This window comes from Pongo abelii, chromosome 11 (genome assembly GCF_028885655.2).
Source record: "Pongo abelii isolate AG06213 chromosome 11, NHGRI_mPonAbe1-v2.0_pri, whole genome shotgun sequence".
NCBI lineage: Eukaryota > Metazoa > Chordata > Mammalia > Primates > Hominidae > Pongo > Pongo abelii.
In genome coordinates, this window is record NC_071996.2 from 105,476,597 (window position 1) to 105,497,795 (window position 21,199).

At 40.2% G+C, this 21,199-nt stretch overlaps 2 protein-coding genes and 1 pseudogene across 3 annotated transcripts in view; 1 reads left to right on the forward strand and 2 right to left on the reverse strand.

Moving 5' to 3' along the window:
• Window positions 1–4,896, forward strand: part of KIAA2012 (KIAA2012 ortholog) — a 134,700-nt gene extending 129,804 nt beyond the window's left edge. The window contains exons 23-24 of the mRNA XM_054549668.2: window positions 1,161–1,319; window positions 3,744–4,896. Coding sequence (XP_054405643.1) covers window positions 1,161–1,299 — 139 coding nt within the window. The 3' untranslated portion in view covers window positions 1,300–1,319; window positions 3,744–4,896. The remainder of the gene's footprint in view (window positions 1–1,160; window positions 1,320–3,743) is intronic.
• Window positions 112–633, reverse strand: LOC100936964 (DAZ-associated protein 2-like; annotated as a pseudogene).
• A 25-nt stretch (window positions 4,897–4,921) lies between the features above and the next one.
• The window catches only part of SUMO1 (small ubiquitin like modifier 1), a 32,924-nt gene continuing 16,646 nt past the window's right edge, over window positions 4,922–21,199 (reverse strand). Inside the window, exons 2-6 of one of the 2 annotated variants that reach the window (XM_003776058.4) lie at window positions 18,764–18,838; window positions 13,112–13,189; window positions 9,510–9,581; window positions 5,996–6,064; window positions 5,223–5,545 (exon numbers count right to left, since the gene is read on the reverse strand). In XM_003776058.4, the coding sequence (XP_003776106.3) occupies window positions 5,996–6,064; window positions 9,510–9,581; window positions 13,112–13,189; window positions 18,764–18,838 (294 nt within the window). In that variant the 3' untranslated portion in view covers window positions 5,223–5,545. 2 annotated transcript variants of the gene reach the window in all.

Below are 21,199 nucleotides of genomic sequence, written 5' to 3' on the forward strand. Positions count from 1 at the left end.
ACAACATGTGTCTAAACTGCAACTTCAGGTTAATATGACTACAGCAGTTACATTGTGAGAAGTGCTGAAGGTATGTGATGTCTTTCCCGGCACAAAGGTGGACTTGGTTCCTCACCAGATGGTGTAGCCACCATCTGATCCATCCATGAAGAAGTTCCCATTCCACTGAGTTACGAGGACGTTGGCTCCCTGCATGACTGCAAGCTGAGCAGCACTGGGAGGGCATCCAGGAGGTGGAGGAGGAATGTTGCCAGCAGTAGCCCCAGCTCCAAATCTGGCATCTGCATCATACCCTCCTTCCACCAGCACTGTGGAGCCAGGTGGATAGATGGGACCAACTGGGTAATAAGCCATGGGGATTGTGGAACCTAAAGACCCAACAGCCACAGACTGGGCCATGGGAAGATACAGAGAGGCTCCAGGAAATGTGGCCGACGTGGTGGGGACTGTGGCAGCCCCTGGGTGCACAAAGCTTGGATGATAGAGCTCTGAGTAGGCAGTTGGAGCATCAGTATAGGGTGGAGCCTGAGAAAGATGCAAGGTCTGAGGGTATACTGGATTCCCAGGAGGCTGCACAGGCTAGGTTGGCTGTGTTGGATATTGACCTTTGCTGTTCATGGTGGCTGCTGGTCCGGTTCGTCTCGGTGTTGGGGACGGTTATCTTTTCCGTCCTCTTCCTGTTCAGAGCCACTTCATGTCATGTGACAGTCCATCTGTCTAGTGTCACCCAATGCCTGAGTGGCGCTGCCGCCGCAGTTTTTGTATTTTTAGTAGAGACAGGGTTTCACCATGTTGCTCAGGCTGATCTCAAACACCTGGCCTATCTGCCCGCCTCTACCTCCCAAAGTGCTGGGATTGCAGGCATGAGCCACTGCACCTGGCCCGTTTCCTCATCTCTTAAATGAGGGAATCCTTTCCAGCAATGTAAGAACTGTGAATTATGCCTTTCCTTTTACTTTTTCAGTAGGAGGCTCATGGTACTCCAAACCTTGTATGTAAATTTACTAAATGAAGAGTATGATCTTCCACTAAAATCCAAGATCAACAGCCCAAAGTCTAACTGATAATTATTCAGATCTAAAGTTATCTTGCTGGCTTATAAGGACAATTTCTAGGGTGCTTAATCATTATTGGAATTGGGGGTGGGGTTGTCTCCTTAGGCAAAAAGCTGCTTTGGAGAAACATCTTCATTTCTATCAAGAACTCCGTAAGGAAGCCAGCAGCCTGCAGTGGACACACAACATTTCCAGACCATGGGTTTACTCTTATTTCCAGTTCCTACAAACACCCAGGCCTTAAAGCTAGAAGAAAACTAAAAAGTAAGTTGGGAGGTGGTGAAAGAAAAGGAGAAACTTCCCTTTTTAATAAAGTTCTAGGGGCCAGGCACGGTGGCTCATGCATGTAATCCCAGCACTTTGACAGGCTGAGGCGGGAGGCTTGCTTGAGGCCAGGAGTTTGAGACCATCCTAGGCAACATAGTGGAAACCCATCTTTATAAAAAAATTTTTAAATTAGCCAGGCATGGTGGGGTGTGCCTGTAATCCCAGCTACTCAGGAGGCTGAAGCAGGAGGATCACTTGAGCCTAAGACTTCCAGGCTGCACTGAGCTATGATGGTGCCACTGCACTGCAGCCTGGGTGACAGAGTGGGACCCTGTCTCTTAAGAAAAAAAAAAAAGTTCCATTCTGAGCCCAGTTAGTTCTATTTCATCTGGTTAACCTCAACCCACACCTAAGATATTCTCTACTCTGGAACCTCCATTTCCACCACCCCTCCACAACTCACACTTTGTTCAACCCAATTGAACTCTTCATTCACCTAAATCCTTTATGTTCTCCAGAACTACGTAAATCTAGAAGCCTTGGTGCCTAAAACTGCCCATAATTTCAGTCTGAAACACTAACATGGTCTTAGGATAGTCAAAGTATTTCATTTCAGTCAATGTATCTGAAAGAGTTGTAGATAAATGAAAATTTTGTAATGCAAATAATTTTGAATTAGCTCAGAGAAATTTATATATTCAAATATATATATTAAGAATTTTATTATACATCTCTCTATAAAGCAAAACCACAACCATTTCACCCTAAGAATCTAAAACGTAATGTCTATTTAGAACAATGCATATTTGTAATCACTTGATAAATGTTCATTTCAGCAAAATGAGCTGTTTTGTGAGGCCATTCTCACATCCTCAAAGTATAGATTCTAGAGCTGCACTGCTGAGTACATAGCACCAGCCGCATGTAGCTATTTAAACTTGTTAAAACATTCTTCAGTCACAACACCCCCATTTCAAGTGCTCAATGGTCATGTGTGGTTACCGGCTAATGTATTGGAAAGCACAGATGTAGAATATTTCCATGACAGGAAGTTCTATTGGGCAGCATTATTTTAGAGCCCTGAACAGTAATAAATCTTGAGTTTTAGCCCCTGTGCCCCGAAGAATTAACCACCCACAAAATTTCCCCAGTTGAAAAAATTACATTGACTCTACTAGGATGTCTTTTTTTTTTTTTTTTTTTTTTTTTGAGACGGAGTCTCGCTCTGTCGCCCAGGCTGGAGTGCAGTGGCACGATCTCGGCTCACTGCAAGCTTCGCCTCCCGGGTTCACGCCATTCTCCTGCCTCAGCTTCCCTAGTAGCTGAGACTACAGGCCCCCGCCACCACACCCGGCTAATTTTTTATATTTTTAGTAGAGATGGGGTTTCACCGTGTTAGCCAGGATGGTCTCGATCTCCTGACCTCGTGATCCGCCTACCTCGGCCTCCCAGAGTGCTGGGATTACAGGCGTGAGCCACCGCGCCTGGCATTGTTTGTTTGTTTGTTTTAGACAGGGTCTCACTCTGTCGTCCAAACTAGAGTGCAGTGGCGCAATCACAGCTCACTGCAGCCTTCACCTCCTGGGCTCAAACGATCCTCCCACCTCAGCCTCCCAAGTAGCTGGGACTACAGGCACGTACCACCACACTTGGCTAATTTGTATATTTTTAGTACAGACGGGGTTTCGTCATGATGCTCAGGCTGGTCTCAAAATCCTGGGCTCGAGTTATCTGCCCACCTCAGCCTTCCAAAGTGCTGGGGTTATAGGCACGAGCCGCTGTGCCTGGCCCAGGATGAGACTTGATTAGATATTTAACATCTCTTTTAATATTTAATAAAATATCCCTTTAACAAAATGGATGAAGAAAGATATTTTTAGCATACAAGTTATATAAAAGGATGTTATTTAAATCTAGAGCACCTGAACCTGAATTTTTTCACAAATTTCTTTTGGCCCTACTCTATACTTCACTGTCCACAGATGAAAAGTTTAATATTTGCAAGTAATCGCCTCCAATTCCTCATTAATGTTTGTTAAGGTATTTGCTTTCTACAGAAATTACACCTTTACAACCCAGAAATCCAACCTATTTGTATTCTGTATTGCTGTTATTAGATGTGCTTAGATTTGATACTTATTTTAACTCCTTGTTTTTTTGTAAAAATTAAATAGAAATAAAACAGTCAAACACTAGATAGTATCAGTCATACTGAACTTAAATATGTCATATAAACGTTTACTCAAGCTTGTGGACCCTACCTGGACATTCATTCATTCAATCAATTCATTCAATACTACTTAATCAGATAAGAAAGGAGCATCTCAAATAATCCAACCCACAACAGAACAAACACTTGAGGATAACATCCTTGTGGGGGAAATTACCATTGCTGACTTTATTTTCTCCCTTCTGTTACAGATTTAGGATGTTGCAGTCAAGCACCAGATAAGAGTGACTTCACTAAATGTTATTCAAGGTCCCTTCAGAAATCTGATAATCTGTTAAAATTTTTGTTGTGAAATGCCTATTTTATCAGCACTGCTAATCAGATAAGCACACATTTAAGTTAACCATAGCGGAGTGCAATGCATTTAGAAAAATCCAAAAAACTAAAAACAAGAAAATTACTTCCCCAGTAGCTAAGTCCCACCGAAATCCTGAGCGTCTTCACGCATTCAGAGACACAAACAAAATTAAGATACCAAACTATGGATTCACAGTTCAAATACCCAATCAGATCTGTTATTCAATCTTGACAGAAATATGCAACTCATGAGGATTTTCTTAAAATGAGCCTAGTTCCTAGTCACTGTTTAATGAATATAATGATAAATATCAGGTGACAATCTAAAAGCTCTAACTTATACCATACAAATAATTTTTCAGTTAGGGTCAAACGTAAGAATTATAAGATCAAGCCAATCAATCTCTTTCTCAAAAGGTGACTTGAGTAGGTATGTAAGCTATAATAGTTTATAAAATGCATTCAAAGTGGGTTTTATTTGGTCTTCTCAAGTAGTTAGATGACATTCTATTTGAGATAACATGAAACTGGACTGTATGTATGCACAGATGTAGTAAATTCCGTGATTCATTAGCATTAAAAGGAAAAGTTAAGCCCTCTAATAGGAACAAACTAATCTGATATTTTAATCTTACACAAAGTTTAAATATTTAAGATAAAAAGAAATAAGGCTGGGCCAGGCACGGTGGCTCACGCCTGTAATCCCAGCACTTTGGGAGGCCGAGGCAGGCAGATCACAAGGTTAAGCGATCGAGACCATCCTGGCCAACATGGTGAAACCCCATCTCTACTAAAAATACAAAAATTAGCCAGGCATAGTGGCACACGCCTGTAGTCCCAGCTACTCGGGAGGCTGAAGCAGAAGAATCACTTGAACTCAGGAGGCAGAGGTTGCAGCGAGCCAAGATCACACCACTGTACTCCAGCCTGGGTGACAGAGTGAGACTCTGTCTCAAAAAAAAAAAAAAAAAAAAAGATATAAAGAAAAGGAAAACATAAAATATACCAAACCTTACCATTTTGTACCTTGTTAAAGGAAGAATTGAAATTATCAATAAAAATCCATTAAGAATTTTTGGCATGCCCATTTATTCAACATGATTAGGTAACTGTATCATATATACGTACCATACAGGAATATCAAGTTTTTAAAAAAACAGAACACTGAGTATTAAAAAGGTATTGTGGCCTTAATTAAATCCTTGATTCAGAAGGCACTTCAGTAACTTTCAGTGCTTCAAAGACATTAACATCATCACTGTACGGTAATGAAGAAAAAATTTGTACCATTTGCAATTTCCAGTATTTATGCAAGAAAACCTTATTTTAGGCATTTTTTTCTTTCTATACAATTAAAATAAAATAAGCATTAGTACGATTTTTACAAATATTGTTTATTTTAATGAAGCTGGTACAGACAATGTCCATTTAAAACCCATATCCCAGGCCAAAAAGTACAAATAAAATCAAAAAGAGCAGTGTTCTGTTGTATTCATTTCTGCATGTATAGCTTTATTAATTGCTAATGAAAATTAGAACTTTTCTGGGATCTTCTGACAAGATTTTTAAAAAATCTTAAAATGCCTTTTCTTCAGTGAAGCCATCTTTGGAGTTAGTCATTACTCTCACCTTATCTGTCATCTTGACTTCAACCTGATATTCCTCTTCTTTTGGTCCAGACCCTCAAATTTTAAAAGTAGCTTCAAGTTAAGGAAAGGTCATTTTTCCACAGTTCAGTTCTCTGAAAAACTTCCATCTCCCACTGAAAGTCACAGTCCAGGAGTGAAGTAATCACATGCTAGAACATCAGGGCCAATTGGAAAGTCATTATGAACACTTGCATTGGTCGATCTTATTTATCACCACAAGCCTGAAAATGCAATGTCCTGAAAAAGGTGGCCTCTCTGTGCACACGTAATTTTTAAAAAGGAGAGGGTAATATGAAGGGGACTGAGGCTTGATCACCAAAAATCAGCACAATGAAAACAAACAATAATGAATAATGAGCACTAGAATTCAAATTACCAGATGTTTCAAAGAGATGGGGTGCCAGTTTTCAATTCCGTTTTGAACACCACATTACAAAAGAACTATTTTTAAAAATAAAAAAGGATTGAGGGAAAAGAAAAAAAAATAAAAAGAATATCTAAACTGTTGAATGACCCCCCGTTTGTTCCTGATAAACTTCAATCACATCTTCTTCCTCCATTCCCAGCTGTAAGAGGAAAGAAAAATGTTAGTAGAATATAAAAGCAGTTTTTAAATTGACTACAATTATGTGGCCACTAATTTAAAAGTACAAAGAGATCCAAATGTGACCCATACTTACACTCCTCTAATATTAAGAATCCTATGTTCTTTAATCTAAAGAATATAGAGGTGTCTTTCCTTCTGATTCTGTCTATTGAGTTATTCATCTTACTTTTCCTGAGTCAATTTCACTTCCCAGTTTATTTGTTATATAAAACTGAAGTGTTTTTGACAGCCATGTTAAAGAACTTTTAAATCTAATGAAACATGTATTTAACAGTTTAAATAAATAGTTTAATAGGATATATCTCATTTGGGTTTTTTTGTTTTTTGGTTTTTTGTTTTTTGTTTTTTTGAGACAGGGTCTCATTATATTGCCCAGGCTGGAGTACAGTGGCACAATCTCAGCTCACTGCAACCTCAGCCTCCTGGGCTCAACCTCAGCTCACTGCAACCTCAGCATCCTGGGCTCAACCAATCCTCCCACCTCAGCCTCCCAAGTAGCTAGCACTACAAGCGTGCGCCACCATACCTGGCTACTTTTTCTATTTTTAGTAGAGATGGGGTTTCGCCATGTTGCCCAGGCTGGTCTCAACTCCCGACCTGCAGTGATCCAGCCCGCCTCAGCCTCCCAAAGTGCTAGGATTGCAGGCGTGGGCCACTGTGCCTGACCAAGAAGTTTTAAATTTTATAGGTAACATTTTTGTGCAGAATTTTAAATATGAAAATTAAGTATGTTAAGAAATCTAAACATAACACATGTGAATTTAGGATTTTAAAGTGATCAGAATGGCTCTAGTAGTGTTAAGCTATCTTGGTTGTAGAACATATTTGAATATTTAAATAATTATTAAACATGCTTTTAGGCCAGGTGCAGTGGGTCACACCTGTAATCTCAGCACTTTAGGAGGCTGGGGGGGGCGGCAGATCACCTGAGGTCAGGAGTTCGAGACCAGCCTGACCAACATGGTGAAACCCCGTCTCTACTAAAAATACAAAATTAGCCAGGCGTGGTGGTGTATGCCTGTAATCCCAGCTACTCAGGAGGCTGAGGCAGGAGAATCGCTTGAACCTGGGAGGCAGAGGTTACAGTGAGCTGAGATTGCGCCATTGCACTCCTGCCTGGGCAACAAGAGCAAAACTCCATCTCAAAAAAAAAAAAAAAAGATGCTTTTAAAACAATTTTAATTACCCATATAGCATGGTAAATACTGCAAGGAATAAAATTCCAAATGTTATTAGAAACCTTCAAAACAGGAAGACAACATGCGTCCTTGAGCTATAAAGAATATAAAGCTACAAACTTCAAGAAGTACATTAATAGAGACAAGTGAACAACAGCACAGGAGGGTCACTCCCTAAAGACCTACCCTCTCCCACTGCCCCAACATTCCTCTGAAAAGATAATCTCTTAATTACAAGGAATGTGTAAGGCATGTGTCAGTAAAATGTATTAGGTACCTACTGTACAGTCCCAGAGATTTTGCCAAGTTAAAGGAAAGTAAAGATGAGTTTGAAACTTCTTACTGTGCCAGAAAGTAAGGAAGTGTTCAAGAAGGTGGTGGACACTAAACCTAAGAATACTTGATAAGAAAGGGGATATTCACATAGTTTCAAAGTGTGTCCCTTCAAATTACTTAATTGTAACAGGAAAAACAGTTAACTACAAAGTAAAAAAAAAAAAAAAAAAAAAAAAAGACAACACTTAAACTAAGTGATCAAAGCCTGGGCACGTAGGGAGACTCCATCTCTACAAAAAATTTAAAAGTTAGCAGAGCATGGTGGCACATGCCTGTAATCCCAGCTATTCAGGAGGCTGATAGTGATAGTCAGGATTGCTTGAGCCCAGGAGTTTGTGGCTGCAGTGAGCTATGACTACATTCTAGTAGTCATACTAGAAAAACATACTGTTTTTTTTTTTTTTTTTGAGACAGGGGACTCCTCACTCTGTTATCCAGGCTCGTCTCGAACTCTTGGGCTCACTCAAGTGATCCTCCCGCTTCAGCCTCCCAAGCAGCTAGGACTATAGGCGTGCACCACCAATCCCAGCTATCAAATGCTGCACAATGTTATTTTATTTTATTTACTTTATTTATTTTTGAAACAGGTTCTCACTCTGTCACCTAGGCTGGAGCACAGTGACATGACCAGGGCTCACTGCAGCCTCGACCTCCTGGGCTCAAGTGATCCTTCCACCTCAGCCCCCCAAGTAGCTAGGACTACAAGCATGCACCGCTAAGCCTAGTTAATTTTTTTTTTCTTTTTTTTTGAGAGGGAGTCTCGCTCTGTTGCCCAGGCTGGAGTGCAGTGGCGTGATCTTGGCTTACCGCAACCTCCACCTCCCAGGTTCAAGCGATTCTTCTGCCTCAGCCTCCCGAGTAGCTGGGACTACAGGTGCGTGCCACCACACCCAGCTAATTTTTGTATTTTTAGTAGAGACGGGGTTTCACCATACTGGCCAGGCTGGTCTCGAACTCCTGACCTCGTGATCCGCCCACCTTGGCCTCCCAAAGCGCTGGGATTACAGGCATAAGCCACTGCACCTGGCCAATTTTTTTTATTTTTAGTAGAGACGGGTTTTCGTCATGTTGCCCAGGCTGGTCTCAAACTCCAGGACTCAAGCAATCCACCCACTTTGGCCTCCCAAAGTGCTAGGATTACAAGTATGAGCCACCGTGCCTGGCCCAAATGCTGTGCAATTTTAATTGGTGAATCTAAGGAACAGGTATACAGCAGAGTATTATACTATTCTCACAATTCAGTAAGTTTGAAATGTTTTCAAAATAAAAAATTAATAACCCTATATTGTTCCCACTATCAGAAATATCAGTAATGTTACTCTGTGTATGAAGGGAATCTATGTATATAGATACACACACACATACACACATGCACACTACTTTGAGATATCTCTATAGAGGGAAGATGGGTGGAATGTAAAAGCAAAGAAAACTGCTCATAGAATAAAAAAATCAAATGAAGACAGAGAAGCATAAAAAAATAGGATAGAACAAGATGACAGAGCCAAATATATTAATATACACTATGCTTCTGTATGAACATTCTCAAAATAGGTCAAAAATCAAAATCCAGCCATTAATGTTACCATCACCATGAAAGTATACCAGAAATTTACCAAATTTGAGGAACATGTGTCTATCTTCAAAAAGGATGTAGCATGTGCCCTATGACAATTTCAGTACTCATTTTGTTTCTACCGCCCTTTTTATTGGCACTTTTGAAGGCACTATAGGGGAAGTTCAACCCAAAACATTATTTCTTCTCTCTGACAAATGATATGCCATTTAAATCAGAGAATATTCAAGAAAAGAGCAGTTTAATACCAGTGAACCAAACTGCTCAAAGGAGAATTTAAATTTTTTCTTGACTCAGGAAAAAAGTATACTCACTTCTTTTGGAGTATGATTATCAGCAATTCTCTGACCCTCAAAGAGAAACCTGAGTGAATTCATTGGAACGCCCTAAAAAGGTAAAGATAATAATAATAAATACATACACACACAAATCTTAGAAAACATAATGGTAACTTTGATGCACAAAAAGGAAGCATGAAAGCCTTAGAACACTACATAGAAAATAAAATTAGACAAGCTAATTCAATCATAAATACTATATACTGAGTAGCAACTATTTGCAAGGCCCTCCCTGTACCAATTCTTTACATACATAATCATAAGTGTTAAACACAACAACCCTGGAAGGTAGGTATTACCACCTTATCTTCATGTTACAGCTAGGGAACCTAAGGCTTGGAGCTAGCCAAGAATTTAAGCCCAAACCTGTTTCTAAGCCTGTGCTCTTGACCACTACTCGATTCACTTTGCCTTGAATCTGTAAGCTAGCATAAAAGATCAGATCAGAAACTGGACAAGCACCCTCACTAGCTTCCAACTATACTGGCAAAATTGGTTTTAAACAGATTTCATCATAAAATTTGGTAAAGCACAAATGGCTAGCTAGCTAATCTACCATAAACCTGGATGGCATAGCTAGCACCATAAATATTACAAAATATATTACTATACATTTTTCTAATCACTCTTCAACAAAAATAGCTGAAAGGGGAGAGACGGCTCACTTGAGGTCAGGAGTTTGAGACCAGCCTGGCCAACATTATCATAAAATTTGGTAAAGCGCAAATGGCTAGCTAGCTAATCTACCATAAAGCTGCATGGCACAGATAGCACCATAAATATTACAAAATATATTAGTATACATTTTTCTAATCACTCTTCAACAAAAATAGCTGAAAGGGGAGAGACGGCTCACTTGAGGTCAGGAGTTTGAGACCAGCCTGGCCAACATAATGAAACTCTGTCTCTACTAAAAATACAAAAATTACGGGGCAGGCATGGTGGTTCAGCCTGTAACCCCAGCACTTTGGGAGGCCGAGGCGGGTGGGTCACTTGAGGTCAGGAGTTCAAGACCAGCCTGGCCAACATGGTGAAACCCCATCTCTACCAAAAATATAAAAATTAGCCTGGCAAGGTGGCATGCGCCTGTAATCCCAGCTACTCAGGAGGCTGAGACAGGAGAATCACTTGAACCCGGGAGGTGGAGGTTGCAGTGAGCCAAGGTCGTGTCACTGCACCCCAACCTGGGCGACAGAGGAAGACCCTGTTTAAAACAAAATACAAATACAAAAAAAATAAAAATACAAAAATTAGCCAGGCCTGGTGGCAGGTGCCTGTAATCCCAGCTACTCGGGAGACTGAGGCATGGGAATCGCTTGAGTCCAGGAGGTGGAGGTTGCAGTGAGCTAAGACGGCACCACTGCACTCCAGCCTAGGCGACAGACTGAGACTCCGTCTCAAAAAAAAAAAAAAAAAAAAAAAATCAATTCCCTGGCCTATAGATGGGGGGTGTACAGACTATATGAATTTTCTTCAGAGTTATGAAAATTAAATGACAATGAATCTTTTTTTTTTTTTGAGACAGAGTCTCACTCTGCCACCTAGGCTGGAGTGCAATGGCGTGATCTCAGCTCACTGCAACCTCTGCCTCCTGGGTTCAAACGATTCTTCTGCCTCAGCCTCCCGAGTAGCTGGGATTACAGGTGTGCGCATGCCCAGCTAATTTCTGTATTTTTAGTAGAGACAGGGGTTTCACCATGTTGGTCAGGCTGGTCTCGAACTCCTGACCTCATGATCCGCCTGCCTCAGCCTCCCAAAGTGCTGAGATTAGAGGCGTGAGCTACTGTGCCTGGCCAACAATGTACCTTAAATACCTATGGCACAGTACACATAATTGAGATTTCAATAAATGTTTCTTTCCACTGATGAATTTCATCTCAATTTTAACACCCAGTTATTACAAATGTGAAGTAGTTGAACCCCAATTAATGAGATTTTATTAAGTTAAACAATTAAAATCTACAAAAACAGAAGAGACAAAAATGCTTATGGTTTTACTTATCCTAACACCTAGTTTCTCTTTCTTATAATAAGTTTTTTTTATGTTAGTTACAAATTTAAATTGTTAAAAGCAAACCTTCTAAAAATGAAATCTACAGGCCGGGCACGGTGGCTCACGCCTGTAATCCCAGCACTTTGGGAGGCTAAGGCAGGCAGATCATGAGGTCAGGAGTTCGAGACCAGCCTGACCAACATAGTGAAACCCCGCCACTACTAAAAATACAAAAATTAGCCAGGCATGGTGGTGCATGCCTGTAATCCCAGCTACTCAGGAGACTGAGGCAGGAGAATTGCTTGAACCAGGGAGTCGCAGGTTGCAGTGAGCTGAGATCGCACCACTGCATTCCAGTCTGGGCGAGAGAGTAAAACTCCATCTCAAAGAAATAAATAAACAAAAGAAAATAAAATTTACAATACCTGAGTTAATATTATGTAATATAATTCAATTTTTTTTCTTTTTTCTTTTTCTTTTTGAGATGGACTCTTGCTCTGTCACCCAGGCTGGAGTGCAATGGCATGATCTCGGCTCACTGCAACCTCTGCCTCCCAGATTCAAGTGATTCTCCTGCCTCGGCCTCCCGACTAGCTGGGAATTACAGGCATGCGCCACCACGCCTGGCTAATTTTTGTACTTTTAGTAGAGACAAGGTTCTGCCATGTTGGCCAGGCTGGTCTTGAACTCCTGCCCTCAGGTGATCCGCCTGCCTCAGCCTCCCAAAGTGCTGGGATTACAGGCATGAGCCACTGCGCCCAGCCTATAATTTAATTTAATAGACTGATTAAACGTATATTTCTTGCTTATTAAATCATAATTTCACTTAAAATATATCTTGGTTATCTCATATTAATTCCAATTACATTTATTTTCAAAATCTATTTTATAAGGCCAGGCGTGGTGGCTCACGCCTGTAATCCCAGTACTTTGGGAGGCCGAGGTGGGCAGATCACCTAAGGTCGGGAGTTCGAGACCAGCCTGACCAACATGGAGAAACCCCATCTCTACTAAAAATACAAAATTAGCCGGGCGTGGTAGTGCATGCCTGTAATCCCAGCTACTCGGGAGGTTGAGGCAGAAAAATCACTTGAACTCGAGAGGTGGAGGTTGCGGTGAGCCGAGATCGTGCCACTGCACTCCAGCCTGGGCAACAAGAGCAAACTCCATCTAAAAAATAAAAAAATAAAATATATATATACTAATAATACTACTACTTAAATTTAACATATGGCTAAACACTCATGATTAGAAGTACAAAAAAAATTCACAGTAATCACCAAAAAATTACTTGCCTTTCTTGCTATATATACTGGTAAGCCATCAAGACAGAAATATTCATTTGAGCTCTCTTTACAATTCTGAGTTACTTTTCAAACTAGTTCCCATCTTATGAATTCAATCTTTAAAATGAGCCACAAGACAAAAAAAGCAATTAAGCAGGGTACAAGAAATGATAGAGTGTTTTCCTTGAGTTGCTAATGGTGAAAATAATAAAACAGGATTTTTCTTTTCACAATCTTCTATTAAAAATAAATAAATAAATAAAAACAAAGCATTGTACTTAATACCAAAATGGACAAACCTGTCTTTGACAGTAAGATTCTTTGAGTTTCTTGAGATGTGTTGTCATTTTCACTTTGAAGTGAATCTCACTGCTATCCTAAGGAGATAAAAGAGAAAAAATTATCCCTCTTTGTATAAATCATTTGCTTTACTTGAACCAAACTATTTAATTACACATATAGTGCAAATAGAAACATAAACCTTGTAACCTGTATTTTTCCACCACAATATTCTTTTTAGCATTCTTAACAGGTTTTCTTAAAACACTGTAATCATCCTCAAAGTTACTGTACACCCATTACAAAAGAAACTGAGTAAAACAAAGTTAATCAGTCTTGAGTGTTAAAATTATCAGTATAAGTAAAAGCCTAAGTAAATGCATTCCTTCATTTGCCATTCTATTGTCAAAATAAAAGATGAACTATCACATCTTTCATTTATCCCAATAGCAACTCAAAACAAAAAGTCTGTCCCCCCAAGTGAAGTGTCACTGAAGGTGGTCGCCTAGAAGAAAAGCAATTAATTATACAATAATTAATTGTATAAAATTCAATTTTATACAATAAGAGACTGAGAAATTTATTCCTGCCATAAAAAATCACCACATGGGGCTGAGCACAGTGGCTCACGCCTGTAATCCCAGCACTTTGGGAGGCCAAGGTGGGCGGATCACAAGGTCAGGAGTTCAAGACCAGCCTGGCCAGTATAGTGAAACCCCATCTCTACTAAAAATACAAAAATTAGCCAGGCATGGTGGCACACACCTGTAGTCCCAGCTACTCAGGAGGCTGAGGCAGAAGAATTGCTTGAACCTAGGAGGTGGAGGTTGCAGTGAGCCAAGAATGCGCCACTGCACTCCAGCCTGGGCGACAGAGCAGGACTCCATCTCAAAAAAAAAAAAAAAAAAATCACCACATGGAATCTGGTTTCTCTCACATGAGTAAAATGAGTAAGAACCTGAGTTAGTCAAACTGATTTGTGGGACCAAAAATTCTTTTATTCTGCTCAGATTGTGAAACAAACTATCAGCCAACCATCAGAAAAAATACTGTTACTTGCGTAATGTAAAATTTCAAAGCCAAACTTCATGACCACATATCACATTCACAAATGTGTATTTGCAGAAGCTGCACATTTACAGAATTTTTGGGGGGCCGTGACTATGAAGAAATAAAATTATCTTCACATAGCTCATTTCATAAACAGATAAAATTCTACAGCAAACCTCATGCTACACATTAAAATCAATTCCAGGCTGGGCATGGTGGCTCATGCCTGTAATCCCAACACTTTGGGAGGCCAAAGCAGGTGGATCATTTGAGTTCAGGAGTTACAGACCAGCCTGACCAACATGGTGAAACGCCGTTTCTACCAAAAATACAAAAAAATTAGCCAGGCGTGGTGGCGCATGCCTGTAATCCCAGCTACTCGGGAGGGTGAGGCAGGAGAATCGCTTGAACCCAGGAGGTGGAGGCTGCAGTAAACTGAGATCTCGCCACTGTACTCCAGCCTGGGCAACAGAGTGAGACTCCGTCTCAAAAAAAAAAAAACAATCACTTCCAGATGAATTAAAGAACTAACATTAAAATTTTTTTGGCCAGGTGCAGTGGCTCACTCCTGTAATCCCAACACTTTGGGAGTTCAAGCTGGGCAGATCACGAGGTGAGGAGTTCAAGACCAGCCTGGCCAACATGGTGAAACCCTATCTCTACTAAAAATATAAAAAATTAGCCGGGTGTGGTGACAGTTGCATGTAATCCCAACTACTCAGGAGGCTGAGGTAGAAGAATTGCTTGAATCCGGGAGGCGGATGTTGCAGTGAGCGGGAAGTACCACTGCACTCCAGCCTGCGCAACAGAACAAGGCTCTGCATCAAAAAAAAAAAAAAACTCAATATTTTCCCCTCAAGGGAGAATTTTTTCCACTAATTTTGGCCTTGGGATGCCCTATTGCAAAGCATGATTTTAACCTAGAAACCATAAAAAAAAGAGGTGGATAAATTTGACTTAATAAAAACATAAAACGTCTGTATAGTAAAAGACGCCATAAACAAAAGTTAAGACATACTGGAGGAAATATTCATAACATGTAACAGACAAGGAAAATGAAGACAATATTTTTAAAAATCCCACAAATTAATAATTCTTAAAAAGATATTCCATGGCATATGGACATATAGATCAATGGCATAAAATTGAGAGCCAAGAAATAAACCCTTGTATCTATAGTCAATTTTTTGACAAGGATACCAGAACAATTCAGTGAGAAAAGGACAGTCTTTTCAACTAATGGTCTGAGACAAACACCCATAAAAAATTATTCAAAATGATGAAAGATTTAAATGTAAGAGCTGAAACTATAAATAAAACCATAAAACTTTTTTTTTTTTTTTTTTTGAGACAGGGTCTCACTCTGTCACCCAGACTGGAGTACAGTCGCGTGATCACAGCTCACTGCAGCCTTGACCTCCCAGGCTCAAGTGATTCTCCCCGCTCAGCCTCCTGAGTAGCTGGGACTACAGGCATGTGCCACCACGCCCTACTAATTTTTTATATTTTTTGTAGAGATGGGGTTTCGCCATGTTGCCCAGGCTGGTCTCCAGCTCCTGAGCTCAAGCAATCTGCCCACCTTGGCCTCCCAAAGTGCTGAGATTACAGGTGTGAGCCATTGTGCCAGCCTTAAAACTCTTAAACCACAAGCGTAAACCTTTGTGACCCTGGAATAGGCAATGGTTTCTTAAATTACAAGCAACAAAAGAAAAAACAGATGAACTTAATTCACCAAAATTAAAAACCTTACGCTGCAAAGAATAAAACCAAGAAAGTAAAAAGACAACTCAAAGATAGGAGAAAATCTATGCAAATCATATATATGATAAAGGTCTAATACCCAGAATAAAAGACATATTACCACTCAACAATAAAAAGACAACTAACCCAATTTAAAAATGGACAAAAGATCTAAAGATCTTCATTTTTCCAAAGAAGATGTACTAATGGCCAATAAGGACATAAAAAAATGCTTGGCATCATTAGCCATCAGGAAAGAGCAAGTTGAAACCACAGTGAGATACCACGTCACACCCAGTAGGATTACAACCAAAAATATGGATCATTACAAGTGTTGACCAGAATATGGAAAAACTGAAACCCTCATATGTTGCTGCTAGGAATGTAAGATGGTAGGGCCACTGCTGAAAACAGTTCGGCAGTTCCTCAAAAAGTAAAACATACAGTTGCATACTAGACTCAGCAATTCCACTCCTAGGTATATATTCTACTCCTAGGTATATATCCAAGGGAGCTGAAAACATATGTCCACACAAAAACACACATGAATGTTCACAGCAACATTATTAATAGTAGCCAAAATATGGAGACAAACTAAATATCAACTGATAACTGGAAAACAAAATATATTCTACCCACACAATGGTACAGAATTCAGCCATTAAAAGGAATATAGTACTGATACATGCTACAGCATGAATGAACCTTGAAAACATGCTAAAAGAAAGAAGCCAGGCCAGGCATAGTGGCTCACACCTATAATCCCAGCACTTTAGGCCAAGTGGGAGAATCACTTAAGCCCAAGAGTTCAAGACCAGCCTGAGCAACATAGCGAGACCCCTGGAGAGGGAGAGGGGGATGGGGCAGGGGCAGGAGGGGAGGGAGGGGAAGAGGAGCAGGGAAGCAAGGAAGAAAAGAAGAAACAAACCAGAATAAAAAGCCACATATCAAAGCTAGGCATGGTGGCTCATGCCTGTAATCCCAACACTTTGGGAGGCTGAGGTAGGCAGATCATCTGAGGTCAGGAGTTTGAGACCCACCTGGCCAACATGGCGAAACCCCATCTCTATTAAAAATACAAAAATTAGCTGGGCATGGTGGTGCATACCTGAAATCCCAGCTACTCAGGAGGCTATGGCAGGAGGATCGCTTGAACCCAGGAGGTGGAGGTCGCAGTGAGTTGAGATCAGGCCACTGCACTCCAGCCTGGGTGACAGAGCGAGACCCTTGCCTCAAAAAAAAAAACATATATCTTATGATTCCATTTATATGTAATGTCCAGAAAAGGCAAACCTATAGAGACAGAAAGTAGAATCATGGTTGTCACTGGCTGGAGGAAATAGGATGGGGAATGACTGCTAATGGGTACAGGGTATCTTTTTGGGGTAATGCAAATGTTCTGGAATTGGTAGTGGTGATGGCTGCACACACTTGTGAATAATACTAAAGCCACTGAATTATATACTTTAAAATAGTGAATTTTATAATATGTGAATTTTATCTTCTAAAAGTTTTCAAAATAAGGCCAGGCACGGTGGCTCACACCTGTAATCCCAGAACTCTGGGAGGCCAAGATGGGTGGATCACCTGAGGTCAGGAGTTCGAGACAAGCCTGGCCAACATGGAGAAACCCCGTCCCTACTAAAAATATTTTTAAAAAAATTAGTCAGGCTTCGTGGCAGGCACCTGTAGTCCCAGCTACCCGGAAGGTGAGGCAGGAGAATCACCTGAACCCGGGAGTGGAGGGTGCAGTAAGCCAAGATCGCGCCATTGCACTCCAGCCTGGCAACAAGAGCACAACTCCATTTCAAAATAAAATTTAAATTTAAAAAATTTTGAAAATAAAAAATAAAAGTCTTCAAAATAAGATAACCACAGAAAAATGGGAAAAGGGTATGAACACAAGTAACAGAAGAATATAAATGTAACAGACCAAAAAAATTATACCTTATTAATAATTAGGTAAATGAAAAATAAAAAATGTTTTACCTAGCATATTTGAACAAAATTTAAAGACTGTTAATATCCCATGTTTGGGAGAATATAGGGAAATGGTACTGTCACACTTCAATGGAAATACCACTGCACTCCAGCCTAGGCGAGTCCACCCTTCCACCAATTCTCTGTCTTTTGTCCTTTAGAAAACCCACGTAACTGTGCAGATTCATTCCTCCAACAGTTGTTAGCTAACCTTAATTAACATTTCAGAGTCAATAAGATACAGACCAGAGCCGGGCACGGTGGCTCTCGCCTGTAATCCCAGCACTTTGGGAGGCCGAGGCTGGTGGATCACAAGGTCAGGAGATCGAGCCCATCCTGGCTAACACAGTGAAACCCTGTCTCTACTAAAAATACAAAAAAATTAGCTGGGCATGGTGGCGGGCGCCTGTAGTCCCAGCTACTTGGGAGGCAGGAGAATGGCGTGAACCCAGGAGGCGGAGCTTGCAGTGAGCCGAGATCGCACCACTGCACTCCAGCCTGGGTGACAGAGCAAGACTCCATCTCAAAAAAAAAAAAAAGATACAGACTAGAGTCTAGGGAAATAGGAGGCCAGAAAAGGGAAAAGGGTCAGGAAAAGGGCTGATAAACCTTTTACTTAAGGTTGGCCCTAGCCTTATCACTTAATAGTATTCACTGTATTTGCCCCTGAAGCACACTAACCAAGAAAACATTCCTATTTGGAAAAATTAAGATGATCTAAAACTGCCTGGCAGAGTAATTTAAAAAACAGTATTGGCCTCTTCTACCTCTAACAGATGCATACACAGTAAATTAAAATGCATACATAGTCATTTTAAAATAATTTGCCTTAAATAATTTTTTTCCTGTGAAAAAGTATTCACATTGAAGGGGAGTCAAAAGAGAAAAACAATGAAACTCACCTGTCCAATGACTTTGAGTTTAATATATTCACCTTCCTTCTTATCCCCCAAGTCCTCAGTTGAAGGTTTTGCCTCCTGAAAGAAAATTAAATTTCAAGATAAAAGTTCCTACATCCTATTTTAATTACTCATGAGTATCCATTACTTTCATTCAGGTTGCAAAATCTGCACCTGAGAATACAAACAGTATTTCTTTTCCATGCCAGTCAATTAAGAAAAAAAGATCCTAAGTCAATTACTGTCCTAAACACTATTCACTAGAAATCAAGAAAGGGGTCTCTTTTATTACAATATCCCATAGTAATGGTCTAAAACTTTACCACACATCAAAATCACCTGAAGGACATGTTAAACAAACTGCTGGGCCCAAGCCCCAGTTTCTTATTCAGCACATCTGTAGTAGGGATGAGAATCTGTTTCTAACAAATTACCAGGTGGTACTGATGCTGCTGGCCAGAGGAACAACTTGGAAACAACTGCCCTACAGCCAACTCTTACCAGCACAGAGGGAGTTCATCCTCCATGAATTTTTAGACAAACATTCTGAATCCAAGATTATCTTCTCACAGCCTATCACGAGGAGTTTACTTTAACTACAAAACTGTACTAAGAAATGTAAACTAATCATAATAGCATAAGCAAGGCTATTATTTATTTTTATTTTTTTTTTTTTTTGAGACAGAGTTTCGCTCTTGTTGCCCAGGCTGGAGTGCAATGGCTCGATCTCAGCTCACCACAACCTCTGCCTCCTGGGTTCAAGCAATTCTCCTGCCTCAGCCTCCCGAGTAGCTGGGACTACAGGCATGCACCACCACACACGGCTAATTTTGTATTTTAAGTAGAGACGGGGTTTCTCCATGTTGGTCAGGCTGGTCTCAAACTCCTGACCTCAGGTGATCGTCCCGCCTTGGCCTCCCAAAGTGCTGGGATTACAGGCATGAGCCACAGTGCCCAGCCAAGCAAGGCTATTTAGAAAGGAAAATCAAATAAGAAAGTATTAGCCTAATGTACTCTGGAATCAAAACGAATCAGTTTTATATAAATAATTATTTTAGACTATCCGAAGCATAATGCTTAAGTTTAAAAGAGGAGACAAAAATAGGAAGACAAGATACTTGAGAGGCTGTGGCAGTAGGACTGCTTGAGAGCCCAGGAGTTGGAGGCCAGCCTGGACAACATAGCAAGACCTCATCTCTTAAAAAAAAAAAAATCACAAAAACAGACAGTTATAAAATAATTTCAAAAAAAGAGGTACTGAAATGAAAATGAGGTTAACAGAATAAATTGGTTAAAACAACTTCACCATGAAGTATCTCAAGAATAAGCAAATCATTTTTAGTAAAGGGGGCACCTTGGAAAATTTCATGAATAATGTGGTAAAAAAGTAACTTTTTTTCTCTATGTGCTACACCTTAGTTTGGCCACCAAATTACCCACTTATTTAGATATATACCTTATTATTCGTAATAATTTCAAGCAGTTAATCCATATTTGATAGGAATAACCATAACCATGACCTGTGTATCTCATGCCAGTAACTCAAATTACAAAATTCTTTAACATTCACCAATTAAAAGAACATATTAAACTAGAAGCAGCTTTTAACTTTAAAATACAGGCTAGAGTCTAGGGAAATGCTTAGATAACAGAACTGATTTCATTAGTATGAATCCTTGCCTGTTTTTCATTCTGCAGTGCTTTTAACATTTGCTGACTACTGACTATTATGGCAGCAGGCAAAATTAACCTTCTTTAGTGAGACAGTATTTCACCTGAAAACTAGAAGACTGTCTTCAAATATAGTCTCTCCACATTTCTATGAATTTATATTCATAGTAAACAGCTGCTTCTTCCTCTAAGTATCTAGAAGGTGAAGAGCTTATTCCATGCAGTGAAGGGCAATAAACAGCAACCAAGCCCTGAGTCCTCTGTAACTGGAAGGAGAGGAGGCCTTAAGAAGCTTTGTTTAAGTTAGCACAAAGGACAGCCCCCTCGCCTAGCAGCAATATATCAGCACAACAGGAGTGGCTTTGCTCCTGTGTCTCCTAGATAGGGTAGCTATAGCGGCTACTCAGCACAAAAGAATTCTTCCCCTCCTCCCCTCCATCATCCTCAGTGCTTCAGAATTCTCCTAAAGTCCAGCTTCTCCAATCCTATAACTACTCAGATCAAAAAGCATAAATACCTTCCAGTACTTTAGGGCCTCTAACCTAACTCTATAGTATGACATTCTCTGCTTCCACTATCAAGCTCAATTCTCATTTTTCTCTCATCATTCACTTAACAAACCCAAAGATTCTGTTCAATTGGACTATTTGCTGTTCCCTGAATATGTCCATTAGCATTACTTCAACTTCAGCCCTTTGCGGCCCTAGTTTCATTTACCTGGAATATATATATATATATATATCCTCTCTCAGCCTGTCTTGAAATCAC